This window comes from Microcebus murinus, chromosome 2 (assembly GCF_040939455.1).
Source record: "Microcebus murinus isolate Inina chromosome 2, M.murinus_Inina_mat1.0, whole genome shotgun sequence".
NCBI classification, from domain to species: domain Eukaryota; kingdom Metazoa; phylum Chordata; class Mammalia; order Primates; family Cheirogaleidae; genus Microcebus; species Microcebus murinus.
The window spans coordinates 29,612,256-29,629,158 of record NC_134105.1 but is presented as its reverse complement, the minus strand read 5'-3'; the positions used below and the strand labels follow the sequence as shown (position 1 = coordinate 29,629,158).

The 16,903-nt window shown below is 39.6% G+C and overlaps 1 protein-coding gene across 2 annotated transcripts; it reads right to left on the bottom strand.

Annotated features, from left to right (window-relative positions):
- Window positions 1-4,126: 4,126 nt before the first annotated feature.
- On the bottom strand, window positions 4,127-15,308 carry ZFP69B (ZFP69 zinc finger protein B). Of its 2 annotated transcripts, none has more exons than XM_012735776.2 (6): window positions 15,184-15,308; window positions 14,252-14,697; window positions 11,526-11,611; window positions 10,267-10,393; window positions 9,903-10,001; window positions 4,127-6,538 (listed from the first exon to the last, which is right to left on the bottom strand). In XM_012735776.2, the coding sequence occupies exons 2-6, from the start codon at window positions 14,376-14,378 to the stop codon at window positions 5,370-5,372; spliced, it is 1,608 nt and encodes a 535-aa protein (XP_012591230.1). In that variant the 5' UTR covers window positions 14,379-14,697; window positions 15,184-15,308; the 3' UTR covers window positions 4,127-5,369. The 2 variants fall into 2 exon arrangements, with proteins under 2 accessions (XP_012591230.1, XP_012591232.1); XM_012735778.2 differs by having other exon boundaries at window positions 9,903-9,998.
- Window positions 15,309-16,903: the final 1,595 nt, after the last annotated feature.

Sequence of the window (16,903 nt, the reverse complement as noted above, 5' to 3'; positions counted from 1 at the left end):
AGACCTTAAGGGCTTGCTTTTTGCCAGTTAACCAGATAACTAGAATGATCTGCATTACCTATGCGGCATGGGGTTTTTATTATTTTTACCTATGGACATCTATTTTGGTAATAACAAATGTGTTTTTTAAAAAAGCCTGGCTTTCCTCAATTCACCTTTAAAGGTTTTTAAATTATTTTATATCTAGTCAAGTTGAGATTTTTAAGAACTTCATTTTTAATTTGTAATAAAAGTTTACAACTTGATTTTTTCAAAAAAGTCAACAAATGGCAAGCACCTGTTGATAAAGTTCTTAAATAATTAAAAACAAAACAAAACAAAAAAAACAATCGAGAAGGGATGAGATACAATGAGGTGCATTTGGATAGTTGACTAGAAATTTGGAAAGCAGAAATGTTTAGATCTTCAATTGCATTGGATGTAAAAACACAAAATCAAAAATATAGGAAATAACCTTGTCAGTTATGATAACATTAACAAAAGTCACAAACATACACTCTATCTGGAGTGAAGAATTAAATACAAAAATATAAAAATGGAATGACATACAAAAAACTGAAAGAAAATTAAGATGAATGTGTCTGAGGAAAAATTTTCTATATGAATCCCAGACTCTAGGTATTAATTGTCCCACTTTATTAATATAGAAATCGAGTCTCTTTTCTGCCTTCCTGGTTGGAGGTACATGTTCTCCAGATCCTTTGACTGCCTGTTTGTTTACTCCCTTGTTTTGATGGAGCACATTCTCCTGTAGCTTCCTAAGAAAAAGTGCATAGGAGATAAATTTTGACACCTGACATATCCAAAAATGTCTCTGTTTTGCCCTCACACTTGATTAGTAGTTGACTGAGCATAGAACTTTAGGATTTTTCTCAAGATTTGGAAGACATTGCTTGATTATTGCTGTGCTGTGTAAAGTCTAAAGCTTTTCTTATTCCCACATAGGTGAATGACCTATCACCTTGCTCCAGAAACATTTAGGATATTTTCTTTTGCTCTGCAGATTTAATACTTCATAATGATGATCCTTGATGTGGGTTCTTTTTAGAAGCAGATTGCTTGGGTGCCATTTACTACCTGGGTGTCCTTACTTGTTTAACTTCTATGTGTCTCGTCTGTAAAATGGGAATAACAGTAGTACCCACTTGAGAGGATTGTTTTAAGAATTAAATGAGTTAACATGAATTAAGTACTAAAAACAATGCCTGGCACATTGTAAGCACATGATAAATGTTAGCTATTGGTATTAATATTTACTGTGCTGGGCAGACAGAAGACCCTTTTAATCTGAAGATTCATGACCTTCAATTCTGAAAACGTGTCTTGTGTGTATGTATATATCTCCTACCCTTCATTTTCTCTTCTCTTTATGGCGATTAGGAGCTTGCTCTTTATGTACAGTATGTCTAGGTCATTGACCTCAGCCTTTTGAGAGACTTCCCATTGCTGGTGTACTTTTCTGCAGGCTCTGCTAAATCAGTCACTGCTCTTTTTTCTCACTAACAAAAATTTGTTGACATCTCTAGTCTGCTGCTATATTCTCCTCCATTACATTTTATAAGCCCCTACTTTTTCTACATCAGGTTCACAAAACAAAGATAAAATCATGTGGTTAATCAGCCATATTTAAATGCATTTTTAGCAAATTTACTTATAAATACCCTTCTATTAACATCTTAAAGTATGTCACTTCTGATTCTCAGTTCTTAGAGGTCAGAGAACTTGGCCCACTTGCAAAGGCAACAAGCAAAGAATATTTCCTCAACTACAAAATCTAGGCAGGAAAGTATAGAGATTGCCTTTCTTTATTGTCATCATGGACACATAGTTCAATTTAGTTCAAATCAATTCAACAAATATTTATTGAGTCCCTATTGTGTGCCAGGTACTTTTCTAGGTACTTGTGATACATACGTGAACAAAACAAAGATCCTTGACCTCAAAGAGCTTACATTATAGTACGAGGAAACAGTAGTAAACAATAAGCCTAATAAATAAGGTATTTAAGAGAGTTAGAGGTGACATTGAAAAAGAAAAAGTAGAGCAGGTTAAGGAGGTATATGAGTTCTGGAGTTGGGCGGTGAAAGAGACAGCCTGCAGCATTACATAGCATGGTCAGGATAGGCTTCAGTGAGAAGGCAACATCTAAGCAAAGATGAGAAGGTAAGGGAGTAGGTTATCTGGAACATTTAGTACAATGGCCCAAAGGCTGGAGTTTAAGAGAGGTCTGGGCTAGAGACGCAAATTCGACAGTTGTTAAATAGAGATGGTATTTTAAACCATAAGACTGTATGAGATCACTGAGGCAGAGACTATAGGAAGAAAAATGATAGTCACACCTTTCACTGAAAGAAGCAATCAGAGCCAAATTCTTGGGAAATCTAAGACCATAGAAACATGGTAGGCCGGGCACGGTGGCTCACGCCTGTAATCCTAGCACTCTGGGAGGCCGAGGTGGGCGAATTGCTCAAGGTCAGGAGGTCAAAACCAGCCTGAGCAAGAGCAAGACGCCGTCTCTACTATAAATAGAAAGAAATTAATTGGCCAACTAATATATATAGAAAAAATTAGCCAGGCATGGTGGCGCATGCCTGTAGTCCCAGCTACTCGGGAGGCTGAGGCAGCAGGATTGCTTGAGCCCAGGAGTTTGAGGTTGCTGTGAGCTAGGCTGACACCAGGGCACTCACTCTAGCCTGGGCAACAAAGCAAGATTCTGTCTCAAAAAAAGAAAAAAAAAAAAAAGAAAAAGAAACATGTAAGGAACAGTGTGTATCTCCATTCTTTTTTTGCCCATCAAAGTCATATAGGAGTTAAGAGTTAAAGGCCAGTTTTAAAAAATGCAAATTTAGTAATAGAAAAAAATCTAGAGATACCGGTATATATTCTGGACTTATAACTTTACTTTGGATAGTTCACACTTATAATGCCCAGGCAATTGAACTGCTTGTTCTATCTCCACATAAAAGAGTAATAAGTCTGACCTATTTCCAACTATGTTTGTAAGAATCCATTATCTATTTCATTAAGTGAAGTATTAGGAATCACACACTTTCTCTGCTATAGCTCCTCAATATGGTTCCTGCAGCCACCTTGCCCTGGTCTTTTCAGTGGGCCCCTTGATGTGTCGTTCCAGGGGCTATCTTAAAGACCCTCCCACTCAACAGAAAGCACATTTTCACATCTAATACTGTATGCTTGGCAAAAGGAAAGTTAAAAAAAATTAAAATGGCAGTTACCAATCTTCAAAAAGGCATCATTATTTTAAGGAATTATGATTAATTTTTTGAGCGCAATAATAGCAGTACAGTTATGTTTTTTAAGAAGTTCACCTTTTAGACATATATCCCAAAATATTTATGAATAAAAAAATTATAGACTGAAGTCTGCATAAATACTCCAAAAATAACTCATAGGCTCTCCCAAGACAGCATTAAAAATGTGATTTTTTAGGCCGGGCGCTGTGGCTCACGCCTGTAATCCTAGCTCTTGGGAGGCCGAGGCGGGCGGATTGCTCAAGGTCAGGAGTTCAAAACCAGCCTGAGCGAGACCCCGTCTCTACTATAAATAGAAATTAATTGGCCAACTGATATATATATAAAAAAAAAAATTAGCCGGGCATGGTGGCGCATGCCTGTAGTCCCAGCTACCCGGGAGGCTGAGGCAGAAGGATCACTGGAGCCCAGGAGTTTGAGGTTGCTGTGAGCTAGGCTGACGCCACGGCACTCACTCTAGCCCGGGCAACAAAGTGAGACTCTGTCTCAAAAAAAAAAAAAAAAAAAAATGTGATTTTTTAAAAAAAAAGTATTGAATACTAAAGGAATTGCTGACTTATGGTATATACATGAACATACTAATTTGACATTAAATGATAGTCTATTGCCACTTCTAATCATTTTAAGTACCCTAGGGGGAGCAGGTAGCAAACTATAACCCTTAGGCCATGCAACCCAACACCATTTTTTGTTGGTGTTAAGAGAGAGGGTCTTGCTCTGTCACTCAGGCTGGAGTGCAGTGGCAAATTACAGCTCACTGTAATCTTGAACTCCTGGGCTCAAGAGATCCTGCCACTTGAGAAGCTAGGAATATAGGCATGTGACAGACACCACACCTAGGTTTTTTTGTTTGTTTGTTTTACTTTTGTGTAGAGACAGGCTGTTGCTCTTGCCCAAGCTGCTCCAGAACTCTTGGCCTCAAGCAATTTTCTCCTCAGCCTCCCAAAGTGCTGGGATTACAGATGTGAGCCATCACACCTGGCCCCAGCACCTATTTTTTAAGTGAGGTTTATTGGAACACTATTACACCCATTCATTTATGTCAATGGTTCTCAACCAGGGACAATTTTTCCCTCTAGGGGACATCTGGCAATGTCTGGAGACGTTTTTGGCTGCCAAAATTAGGGGGAGGGGCAGCTACTGGCATCTAGTACTGGTATCTTGGGGGTCAAGGCCAGAGATGCTGCTACACTTTCTACAATGCACAGGATAGCTGCTCATAAGAAAGCATTATCCAGCCCCTATCAGCAGTGCCAAAGTTCAGATGCCCTAGTTTACATATTGTCTCTGGCTGCTTTTATCCTAAAATGAGAGTACTTGTGACAGAGACAATACAGCCCATGACAGCTAACATATTTACTCTCTGGCCTTTTACAAAAAGTTTGCCAACTCTTGCTCCGTAGGAAACCAGAAAATTTAAGTAAGTATCTTATGTGTAGTAGGTTATCTATCAATTCTAGAAAACTCTTAACATTATTTCTTCTAGAAATGAGATAACCAACTTTTTTTTAAAGACACATTGTTGCACTGCGTTGCTGAGGCTGGCCTAAAACTCTTGGGCTCAAGCAATTCTCCTGGCTCAACCTCCTGAGTACCTAGGACTTTAGGCATGTCCCACCATGCCTGGCTTAACATTTTAATTTATACTCCTTTTTGCCTTATAAAGGGCTATAGGCTTTTATAGATTTATATAAATGTTGTGCTGTATTTTCTGATTCATTAAAGGGATATTTAAAACAGTGATTCTCAAAAGCCAATCCACAGACCACTGACCTGCCATGAAAATTTCACTGGTCCATAATGAAATGAGAAAAGTAAAGACAAATTTGGGATATTTTCATGAAAATTATTTCATTTAATATAAAAGGTTGTTCTTCATAATTATTATATTCCTCCTACATTTTAAAGTATTAAAACACCCTTTTTTTCATGAAACAATGCTGATCATAGGTCATTGTTTTTTAATATGGCAAAATTAACAGTTGGTAATCTTGTGCCAAACCATTTTTTAAATTATTGATTCCTGAAATCCAAAAGTCAGGGAACCAGTGATTTAGAGTCTTAGGCTCCAATATAGTCTTTGTTGTTGAGTATGTTTCATGTATCATTGCTGAAAGTATTTCTTAAATGTGTTTTGCAGTGTCTAATAAGTGATGAACTACAGCTGAAGGCTTTTCCACATTCATTACAATCATAAGGTTTTTCTCCAGTATGAATTCTCTGATGTTTAGCAAAGGATGAATCATGCCTAAAGGCTTTCCCACAATGACTGCATTCATAAGGTTTCACTCCAGTATGGACTCTCTGATGGATAGAAAGATGTATTCTCTGGCTAAAGGCTTTCCCACATTCCTTACATTTATATGGTCTTTCTCCTGTATGAGTTCTCTGGTGTTGGGTTAGGTATGTGCTATGGCTGAAGGTTTTACTGCATACATTACAAATATAGGGTTTCACACCAGTATGAATAATCTCATGCTGTCTAAGGTGTCTAATCTGGAAAAATGCTTTTCCACAGTCTTTGCATGTAAAAGGTTTCTCTCTAACATGAGTTCTCAGATGTTGGATCAGTCCAATGCTCTGGCTGAAGGCTTTCTCACATACCCCACATTCATAGGGCTTCTCCCCAGTATGAATTCGAACATGTTGTGTAAGGGATGAAGGATGTCTGAAGGTTTTCCCACATTCCTTACATTCATAGGGTTTCTCTCCAGTATGGATTCTCTGATGTGGAATAAGAGATGAACTTTGGCTAAAGGCTTTTCCACATTCCTTACATCTGAAAGGTTTCTCTCCAGTATGAATTCTCATGTGTTCAGTAAGATGAATGAGCTGTTTGAAGATTTTTTCACAAATATTACATTCAAAAGTTTTCATCTTTGTATAACTCCTTGGATTATTAATTAAATCTAAATTGTATCTGCTTCTTTTTCCAGATGCGTCATACTTATGGTCTCGTTTTCTTGAAATATTTATTGGTCCTGGCATAACTTTGGAATTCACATTAATTCTTTTCTCACATCTGTTAGATTCTTGGCCTCTCTCCTCAGCAAGCATTTTCTTGCAGATCAAGGGGATTTTCCCCTCACCCATTTCTTGGTTTTCCTGCTGGCTTTCTAAATTATCACATTTGGAGACCCTTCCCAACGTGGAATACATGGTGCTTCCTCTAGTAGACCTTTCCATCATCAGACCATGGTGTAATTCTTCCCATGAGATGTCATTCTTTAAGGTTGACTCTTTGGTTTCTGTTTTACTCTCCAAGTCTAAAAGAAATACAAAATTAAAAATGACCCATATTCACTGCACTTTAAAAAATAAATCACCACAATGAGAATGATAGGAAAAAAATAATATAAACTAGGTATAGGAGGTTTGGACAGTCTTCCAATGTGATACTGCCACCTAGAGAGCTGATATGAAAGCAAGTAAATAAGCGGTCAGAGAAAAGAAGCTGTTAAAAGCATGTAAGGTGACTTTAAGAAATTGGGAGGAGCTCATCCATGTGAATTGCAAGAGGAAATAAACTAAGGAGAATAAGGGCAAATATCAAAAAATAAGAATAAGGAAGACAGGATTCTAAGACCATATTATCTTAAGCCCTTATTTCTATGACAACATTTTCTTTACTTAAGAAAACAAATATTTTTAAAAAGTATTTATACCAAATACTTTGTAAACATCAAAATAAAACATTAAATAAGGCAAGAATGCAACGATTAAAAAGGGATAGCATCTTCCTATCTGGGATGAGATTCCCTCCGGTCTCTGACGATTTTGGAATGTATCCATTCAGACATTTCCCAACAAAATGTATATGTGAATGTATACATTTATGTATATATGGTCTTAAATATACATTTGCACAAAAAAGGGATAATGGTATACATATAGTTCTGCATCTGTTTTATTTATCTTATGGGCCTCTTTCTACATCTATACATTGAGATTATCTCATTCTAACAACCTCATTGCATTCTACTGTATGGACCTATCATAATTTGACTTTTCCCTACTGAAAAATATTTATGTTGTCTCCAGTTTTTCACTATTACAAATCAAACCACAATCTATCATACATAATTTTACATACATTCTTGTATACTCCTGTATTTCATTAGATTTACTAGAGAAAGTGTTGGGTTGTACATGTGTACACTTGGCAAATGCAGGTGCCTTGCCCTGCATATTCAATAGATTTGATTAATCTTCATAATATTTGCCTATATAAGATGTGGAAAATGGTTTTCCACAATTTGTGACAAAATATTAACTACTTTGTAAAATCTTAAAGGACAGAGAATATATATTTTATCTATAGTATACCTGGCATAACATTTTTGGATGAAGGAATTTTTCCCTGATATTCTTTCTATTCCCATACATCCATTTTGGACCCTGTCATCCTAAAGCACCAATGTTTCTGTTCACAAAAAAAAAAAAAAAAAAATCTTATTCCTCAGGATTTTGGAATATTTACATTCAAACATTTCCCAACAAGATTTACATGTGTATGTATACATTTACTAACCTCACTTTAGTAACAACACATAAAAAGTGTTCAGAAATAGCTGGATAAATTTTGGAGTGGGGTTAAAAAGCAAGCAGAGATGTTCAGATTACTTAATACAGGGGAAAGGAAGTAAGCTCACTTTTCTGTTTAGGGTAATAACAAGATAAATGTGATATTTTAAATGGTCAAATCAGGCAGTAACATTCAAGATGAGTCAGAAAAAGACAATAAGACATCAACAATGCAACTAGAAATTTTAGTAATTCAGGCAAGAAATGATGGAAACTTCACTTAGCATTGCATCAACACAGGTAGAAGAGAAGCAGATCCAATAAGTAATATCAAGGAAGAAACCATGGGAATGAGGAAAAACCAGAGTAGAAAACATAATATTCTTGATTATATCATTTCTAGAGACTGAAAGAACATTGGAAATTAGGATGAGAAACTTGCTTAGATGAGAAGATGATTTCTGGTTTTGGATGTACTAGGTTTGAAGTGACAACAGTACTTCTATATAGAGATGTCATAAATGCCAGGGATATGTAGGAACACAGTTCATTTAGATATATAAGACAAAGATGAAAATATGGAGAATATAGGTGTGGAAAGGATAGTTGAAACCATCACAACGTATTTGTGGGAGTTTGTATAGAAATCCAGTAGCACTGTAAAAGATACAGGCTACTTAGGGATTACGGCTGAGACTGCTGGCTATTCATCTGAAATCTGTTCTTCCCATTTTTGGACATACAACTAGATTATATATCCCAATCTTCCTTAAATTAGATTGAGTGATATCACAAAGGTCTCCCCTGTTAAATAAACGAGAGCGAAAATGATGTGAATGAACCACTCCAGGCTGGTCCGTAAAACCTCCCAAATGAGGTCCTTTGTGCTCTCTTTGCTGGCTAGCTGGAGATGATGAAGAGGCCCTAGGGGATGATGGAGCCACAAGGCAAGAACCTTGGTCCTGAATACTTCAGATGGAGAATAACTGCTAATTGACCTAAACAATTTTTTCAGACCAGTATATGAGCAAGAAATAAGTTCATATTCTGTTTGAGATAATTTATGGCTCAAAATTTGTTACAAAATTTTGGAATCTATTTGTTACAGTAGTTTAGCCAATCCTAACAAAGGTAGAAATTATATTAATATATCTGCATTAAAAAAGACATTAAAGAGAAGCCCTGAAAAAGCAGTAAGAGACAGAGGAAACAAAAACGATTAAACTAGCTAATGGGGGAAAGGATATTAAAGTGACAAGGTCTGTATAACTTAATGCTGCCATGTAGAACAGCATCATAAGAACACACAAACTGTGGAGTCAGATTAGAAGTAAAATACTGACTCTACCAAGTAGTAGGTAATTTCACTGTATATATTTCTTTTCTTTTTTTTTTTCAGCTGATTGGACTGAAATTGTATATATTTCATAATCAGCCTCTTTCTCATTTGTAAAATGGGGCTAATGTACGACTCGCAGAGAGATATTTACCCACTTGGTAAATACCTATTATTGTTACTGTTCACACACATTGAAGAAGACTGCTAAAACCCATTAGATTTCATAAGAAGGAACTGTATGGTGATTTCTCAAAAAGCCATAAATTATCTGGCATGAAAAGTAAAATTACACAAGTTAAAAAGATAATCAGAATTGAAGCTGTGATCACAGAATAAGAGTTTTCAAAAAATTGAAAATGAAATAACTGGGAGACAGTGAAACCAATGATAAAATGACATGAGAATACAGTGAAGCAGACTGTGTCTAATCAGAAGAGATTTGTGTACATCTAAATGTATTAAAGATGGGAAAGAAACTGTGATCACAGAAAGGTTTAGAATAATGGAGAAAGAGGTAAAAATCATGAAAGTCAGATCAAGGGAAATGATGAAGAATGTTAACCCTGATGAGAAAGGCACCTCTTTTCCTCTGACTTCAGAGAGACTAAAGAGAAGATGCAAGTTCAGAAAAGGGGTGACAGAAATGGTAGAATCAGCTTCTTTGTGTGTCCTATCCAGGTGGCCTTGGCCTTCTCCACTGCTTGGAGAAGGCTTTTAGGGGAATTCTCTGGCCAGCATCACAAAGGCCCCATCTGCCCTGCTCTTACCTGGACCTGGACATCCTGAACTCTCTCTCTCCATCAGCCATGGTTCTTCTCCTTTCTCCAACTGGGAAATCACACCAGGTTTGGAAAGCTGATATCCTGCTTATGGGGAAGAAAAGACTGTATGTGCTGAGGTCAAAGAGTCATCCCAAGAACTTAAAAATGGTCCTTTGGTATTCAGATCTTCTGAAGAAAGGTGAATAGAAAGACCAGGACAGAAAAGACCACAGCAATCCTGACTTGGTGTTCAGAAGGAATTAGAAAACTTTAATATAGAACCCAAAGCCCAAGCAAAACACTTAAAATTTAGAAACAAAGATTTTCTTTCAATAGGCAGGTTCTATTTTCAAGGGGAACCCATCCTTACCCACTGAGACCAGGTTCCCATAGTTCTCTAACATCACCTCCCGGTACAGATTCCGGTGAGCAGGGCCCAGCTGTCCCCACTCCTCCTTGGTGAAGTCCACAGATATGTCCTTGAAGGTCAATAGTTCCTAGAACAACAAATATGTTCCTTTTCAGCCAGAGTTCAGGAAGTTGTTCTGAACTTGTCTAGATGCTAAGAGATTCCAGTCAAGTTTTCTGGCTACCCTTTGCTAATAGTTTGGTTGATTCTTCTGGATATTATAAAAAAAAATGCATAGAGTATGTGAGTTTCCTTTGCAGCTTACAATTTAGATGAAGGGAAAGTGTTCATGAAATATTAAAGGTCACAGAACTGTGCGCAGTAATTGAGATTAAGGACAATAAAGTTAAGGAGTATTTGGAGGGGGGAAGAATTCTAAAGGGGCTAAGGCCACAGAGAAGACAGGAACCTTTGTTGGACTCAAAGAATTGGTTAAAATGAGAACATTTTAGCATGGGTAAAATATCCTTAACTGTGTTTTTCTGTTAATAAGAAAAGTATAAGAGAATAGCATCTTTTTAGAGGAAACATGTATTCTGCCTATAAGGAAGACACCTTGAACAAGGCAAACACTCTGGGTTGCAAAGTACAAGAGCCTAGACTGGGCGCAGTGGCTCACACTTGTAATCCTAGCACTCTGGGAGGCCGAGGCAGGCAGATTGCTCAAGGTCAGGAGTTCTAAACCAGCCTGAACAAGAGCGAGACCCCGTCTCTACTATAAATAGAAAGAAATTAATTGGCCAACTAATATATATATAGAAAAAATTAGCCGGGCATGGTGGTGCATGCCTGTAGTTCCAGCTACTCGGGAGGCTGAGGCCGCAGGATTGCTTAAGCCCAGGAGTTTGAGGTTGCTGTGAGCTAGGCTGATGCCACGGCACTCACTCTAGCCTGGGCAACAAAGTGAGACTCTGTTTCAAAAAAAAAAAAAAAAAAGAAGTACAAGAGCCTATTATGTATGATCCACGCATATTAAATAATCATTTGCTAGTTATTTTTTTAAATACTCCAAAATGTAAAGATAATTCAAAAGCCAGGAATCTGAAATAATAACAAATCCCCTAAGTATGGAGATTAGTTTAGTGCTTTTCATGTATCATGAATAATTCTGAAATGGCTAAGAAAAAACAATTCAAGAAGTCAAGTCAAAAAAATCTAAGTCCAGGACACTTAAAATCTGAAAAACAATGTCAAGAAAGTGATCAGAAACTCTGACTCACCTGGGATTCTGCTGTGAAGGACCCAGGGGTCACTCCATCTTCTAAACTCTCTCCCTGGGTCACATCAGCAACCTGAGATAGCAGAGCTAGGGAAGGAAAAGAGCCATGAGGTTTGCACCTCTCCAAATCCCCTAAACAGAAAAACTGCCTGCAGACTCACTGAATGTGGCTCCTCCCCCAACACATCCACAGGGGGACATTTAGAGTGACTCAAGAGCAGCCCCAACCTCCTTAATGAGGAAGACCTGCAGCACATTGCTTTAGGCATTAATATTTCCCAATAGGCCAGTCCTCTGCTCAAAAATCCTCAAAGGCTAAAACGGGAACTTAAAGGACTGTTAAAAAAAATCCTCAAAGGTTCCCCACTGACAAGAAAGAAAAATTCAAACACTTCACCATGGACTTCAAGATCCTTCACAACCAGTCCAAAGCTTCTTCTCCAAGTATCATCTCCCTCCAAATGCCATCCTTCACCCACTGGACACACCTACCCACACAATCCTATTCACCATTCTTTGAACATACATGGATAGTCCCTACCTCAGTACTTCTCCCCAAATCCTATTTGATGAAAAACAGATATCCTTCAGGCCCAATTCAAGTGAAGTTTTCCCAGACACCCTTAATGAGAAGCTTCTTCTCTCCTAAGCTCTCCCAAAAGCTTGGTTTTTATATCTATTCTGGTATCTATCTCAGGCTACTTGCCTCTTATTTGTATGATTATCTCCCTCAGTTGAGTATTAGAATGAGTATATGGGTAGAAATGGTATCCTGTTCATTTTTTTCCCCATCTGCTAAAGTGCTAAGCATAACATCCTGACAGGTTTCTAGAATTCAAGAAGTACTGGTTGAATTTGAGATATTAAAAATATGAAGTAGGAATTAAAGCACAGGAATTACTGTCCATGTATTTTATTCTAACTTTTTACCATGAATATTGAATACCCATTTATCTACCACCTAGATTCAACAATTGTTAACATTTACCATTATTGGCTATATTTATCTATATTTTTCCTGAACTATTTCAAGGTTGTAGACATATTTCATCCCTAAATACTTCAAATAAGGATCCTCCTGCATAACCACAATGCCATTTATTACACCTACAAAAATTAGCAATAAATCCATAGTATCATCTAAATATTCAATCCATATTCATATTTCTTCAACTGCTCCCAAACTCTTACTGGTTTTTTTTTCCAAACCAGGAGTTAATAAAGGCTTGTTGTACATTCAAAGTGGTTGTTATCTTTCTTTAGTCTCTTTTTTTTTTTTGAGACAGAATATTTCTCTGTTGCCCTGGATAGAGTATAGAGTGCAGTGGCATCATTGTAGCTCACTGCAACCTCAAACTCCTGGGCTCAAACAATCCTCCTGCCTCAGTCTCCGAATAGCTGGGACTACAGGTACATGACAAGAGGCCCAACCATAATTCTATTTTTAGAGACAGTCTCACTCTCACTTAGGCTGGTCTTAAATTCCTCAATCCTCCTGCCTCAGCCTCCCAGAGTGCTAAGATTACAGTCATGAGCCACCACGCCTGGCGTCTAATCTCTTTTACTCTAGAATAGTACTTTCCCACCATGCTCCTGCCACTTTTTTTTTTTTTTAATGACACTGGCTTTTTAAAAGACAACAGTAGTCTGACTGTATCCTGATGGTGGGGCTTATATTTTTGCTCCATCCCCTGTATTTTCTGTAAACCAGAAGTTCACTTAAGATCAGGTTAAACATTTTTGGTAGGAATATCTGTGGGTGATACCACGTGCTTAATATCACATTACCCATAAAGTACAAAATGTCAGATTATCCCATCATTAGGACATTTTGGTTAAGATGGTGACCACCAGACCTCACCATTGGAAAAGTATATTCTTTGCATTTGGTAAGTAATCTGAGAGGGTAATACTTTGACACCATGTGAATATCTGTTCCCCATCAACCTTTCAATTATTTCATTTAAAATATTCTATCATTCCTTCTACATATATTATTGGCAGGTGTTTTTGGTGAAGAGCTTTCTCTCACCAACTGCAGATGATCTAAAAGGCAAGGTAAATGCACCATTCATTCCCATAATAATCGATTTTTCGAGGTAAACAATCAGCATATTAATTGCCTCCAATGTTTGCGAATGATTTTCTCCCCTTAACCTTTCCCTATTTTAAGTGTCACTGTGAGCATATGGAATCTTTTCTATTCAAGGTGTTACAATCAACTGGGACACTTAAACTGTCCCAAATGTGTCCAGCGGGAGCCCCTTGAACCTGGCTCCTGCATCTTTTTGACACAAGTCCATTAGTCTTTAAGCTCTTCCTTACTTTCTAGCACAAGATACTCCAGGTTCACATGGTACAGCCCTTGCTGCCTTCTACTTCTGACCCAACCAAGTACCTGTGTGACCCTTGGCAGGTCTCTTATTTATTTGATTTACATTTCCTCAACTGTTAGAATAAAGAAAACCAGGTAAGTCTGTCCTGCCGCACATGCTCATGGAGAAGGTGAAAAAAAATAACACACATGGCTATGACACCGCAATATCATTTTAGGCTGAACTGACCACTACTACTTAGGAAAACCCCAGACCAGAAGCCATATCAAGAACTCCAGAGATCTTTCACCCAATTGTCTCCCCAAGAGATGCTTCCACTCAAGTGTCTACCTTCCTTCTCACACAGCAGAAGACTGCTTTTCCTCCCTCCCACTCATCAATCTATTCTCACCTTCTCCTTTAAACATTTTAGTCACATCCTCCCACCGGGGAGCCCTCTCCTTGGCCTTCTTTGGATGGTGCAACTTCACCCAGGTGCTGGGCTCCGTGGGCAGCGTGATCAGGAGCTGCTGGGGCATGGTGGCTTCCGCCTCCTTCCTGAGCAACGCTCTGTCTCAGCCCACAGGCCTGTCCACTTCTGACAAGGAAACTGCGGGAACCTCCAACAGCAGGCTTCACAGGTATATCGGTTTCCTGTAAGCACTGACTTCTGCTCCTCAGGCCTCGCTACCAGGAACATGGGAAACACAAGCACCAAAATCTGGGGTCTGGACTTGCTTCTGCCAGTGGCTCTCAAGGCACATCTCCCAACTTGAGCTCCAATCGGTCTCCTCAGCCGGCAGCTGGAGGTGCCAGGTATTTATTCTCAGTGGCCACCTCTACAGTACCCTGCAGATTCTGGGCAGAAAACGAAATTAGAGTCGACAAAGGATCTAGAGGCTCAGTCACAGGGCAGGAACTCTAGAACTTGCACAAACCACTGTGAAATTATTACAAAAGCTACATGGAGACGGTGGATAGACACAGCCCACAAGGTCCAAAACACCGTGCAGGTGTGACGAAGTACAGAGATGAATGCAACCCAATTCTTTGACGCAGGAATGATGTTTAAAGTCGTGTGGGATTTGGAATCCCAGCTCCTTCACTTGTCGGTTGTGGCAAATGACCTAACCGCTGGGATCCCGCGTCTTCCTCCCTCAGGGAGAGGCCAAACCTCGCTCCCAGGCGGGACCCGCGCGGCCCGGCCTTCGCAGCCTTTGTCTGGGCCCGGCTACGGGGGCTGTGGGGGGCGCGGCGCGCGACAGGGCGGCCACGGACGACGCGGGGCCGAGCTCGCGCTGCCCCGTCGGCCCCCACCCCAACCCCGGAGACCTCCCCGCTCACCCTCTCAGCGGCTGCACCGCACACGCCCGCCTTCCCGCCGCGGCCGCCGGGTCCCGGCCCCGCACCGCACCGCTCCCACGCAGCGCCGCGGCGGGCAAGCCGGCCCAGCGCGCCTGCGCGGCGGCGGCCTCGCGCATCCTTCCCAGCGGGCTCCCGCCCCGCGGGGTGCGCGCCCGGCGGCCCCTGCCTGGGGACACCCGGGTCCCGGCGTCGGCCGGCTCCTGCCGCAGGAGGCGGTGTCCTCGGGCCCCAGGCGCCGCAGCAGAAAGCCGAGTTTCCTCCGCCCAGAATACGCCCAGAAGTGTTTCTGGGTTGGCATTTGAAACCCTTGACAGGAGGGAGACAGTTGGGTAACTCTTGTGTTGAAACAACACTAGCATAAGAGAATCCATGCCACTTTCCCTGAGTAATATGGACGTGGAAAAAGACTGAAAATGGAATAGATTCCCGTGTTTTATTAAAATAATAAAGGGATCAGGTAGCTTTTTGTTCCAGTATTCAATAAAAATTTTCACAGTAATTGCTCTCCTTATATTTCTGAAATGCCAGAAAATACACAAAACAAGAAAATAATTTTTACCTGTAATCTCACCAAGCAGTGCACAGCCTTTCCTACACACACACACACACACATACATTGTTTATGTTTTTCATGCATTTTTATATATTTTTCACCAAAGTGATTATACTGCAATGCTGTTTTATTGCTGAGTTTTCTCCCCTCAGAAAATGTAGCAGTACGTCATTCCAAATACATTTCTACATCAATAGCTTACAAAAATAACAATTTAGAAAATGGAATAAAATTATAGTAGTTGCTAACTATTATAAATGTGTTCCCCCAAAATTTATGTTTAAGCCCTAATGTTATTGTATGTGGAGACAGGGCTTTTATGGAAGTAATTAAGATTAAATAAGGTCATAAGGGTGGGCCCCTGATCTGATAGGATTAATGTCCTTATAGGAAGAGACACCAGGGGCTCACTATGTCTCTCCCTCTCCCTTACTCCCTCTTTCTCCTCTCTCCTCTCCCTCTTTCTCCAGTAACCGCAGACTCTGGTAAAAGGCCCTGTGAAGACTTAGGGGGAAGACCTCTGTCTGCAAGAGTCCTGGTCAGAAATTAAACCTGCCAGAACTTATTCTGGAACTTCTAGTCTCCACAACTGTGAGAAAATAAATTTCTATTGTTCAAGCTCCCCAGTCAATGGTATTTTGTTATAGTAGCACAAGCCATTTGGGGAACTGTGCTAGTCTTCTTGGCTACCATAACAAAATACCGTAGACTGGGTGGCTTAACCAACAGAAATTAATTTTCTCAGAGTTCTGGAGGCTGGGAAATACAAGACCAAGGTATGGGCAAGGTAGGTTTCATTCTCTTGGCTTTGTGGATATGTGGGTAGCTGCCATCTCGCTGGATGCTCACATGACCTTTTCCTCTTCTCTTTTACACAGTCATGAAGATATTCTCCCATATTATCTTTTAGGATCTTTATTATTTTGAATTTCATATTTAGATCTACAAGCTATATAGAATGAATTTTTTGTTATGGTATGAGGTAGGGGGTCAGCTTTCACTTTTTGGTTTTTTTTTTGAGACAGGGTCTCTCACTCTGTTGCCCAGGCTACAGGTGCAGTGGCATCATCATAGCTCACAGCAACCTCAAATTCCTGGGCTCAAATTATCTTCCCACCTCAGCCTCCTGACCAGTAGGGAGTACAG

Excerpts from the sequence above, each read along its gene's own strand:
- ZFP69B (XM_012735776.2), bottom strand. The coding sequence starts at position 14,378 with ATGCCCCAGCAGCTCCTGATCACGCTGCCCACGGAGCCCAGCACCTGG. Across the intron at positions 10,002-10,266 it reads TGGGAACCTGGTCTCAGTGG|CAGGATATCAGCTTTCCAAA; the intron begins GTAAGGATGGGT and ends CTTCCCCATAAG. Across the intron at positions 6,539-9,902 it reads TTCAGGATGTCCAGGTCCAG|ACTTGGAGAGTAAAACAGAA; the intron begins GTAAGAGCAGGG and ends TATTTCTTTTAG.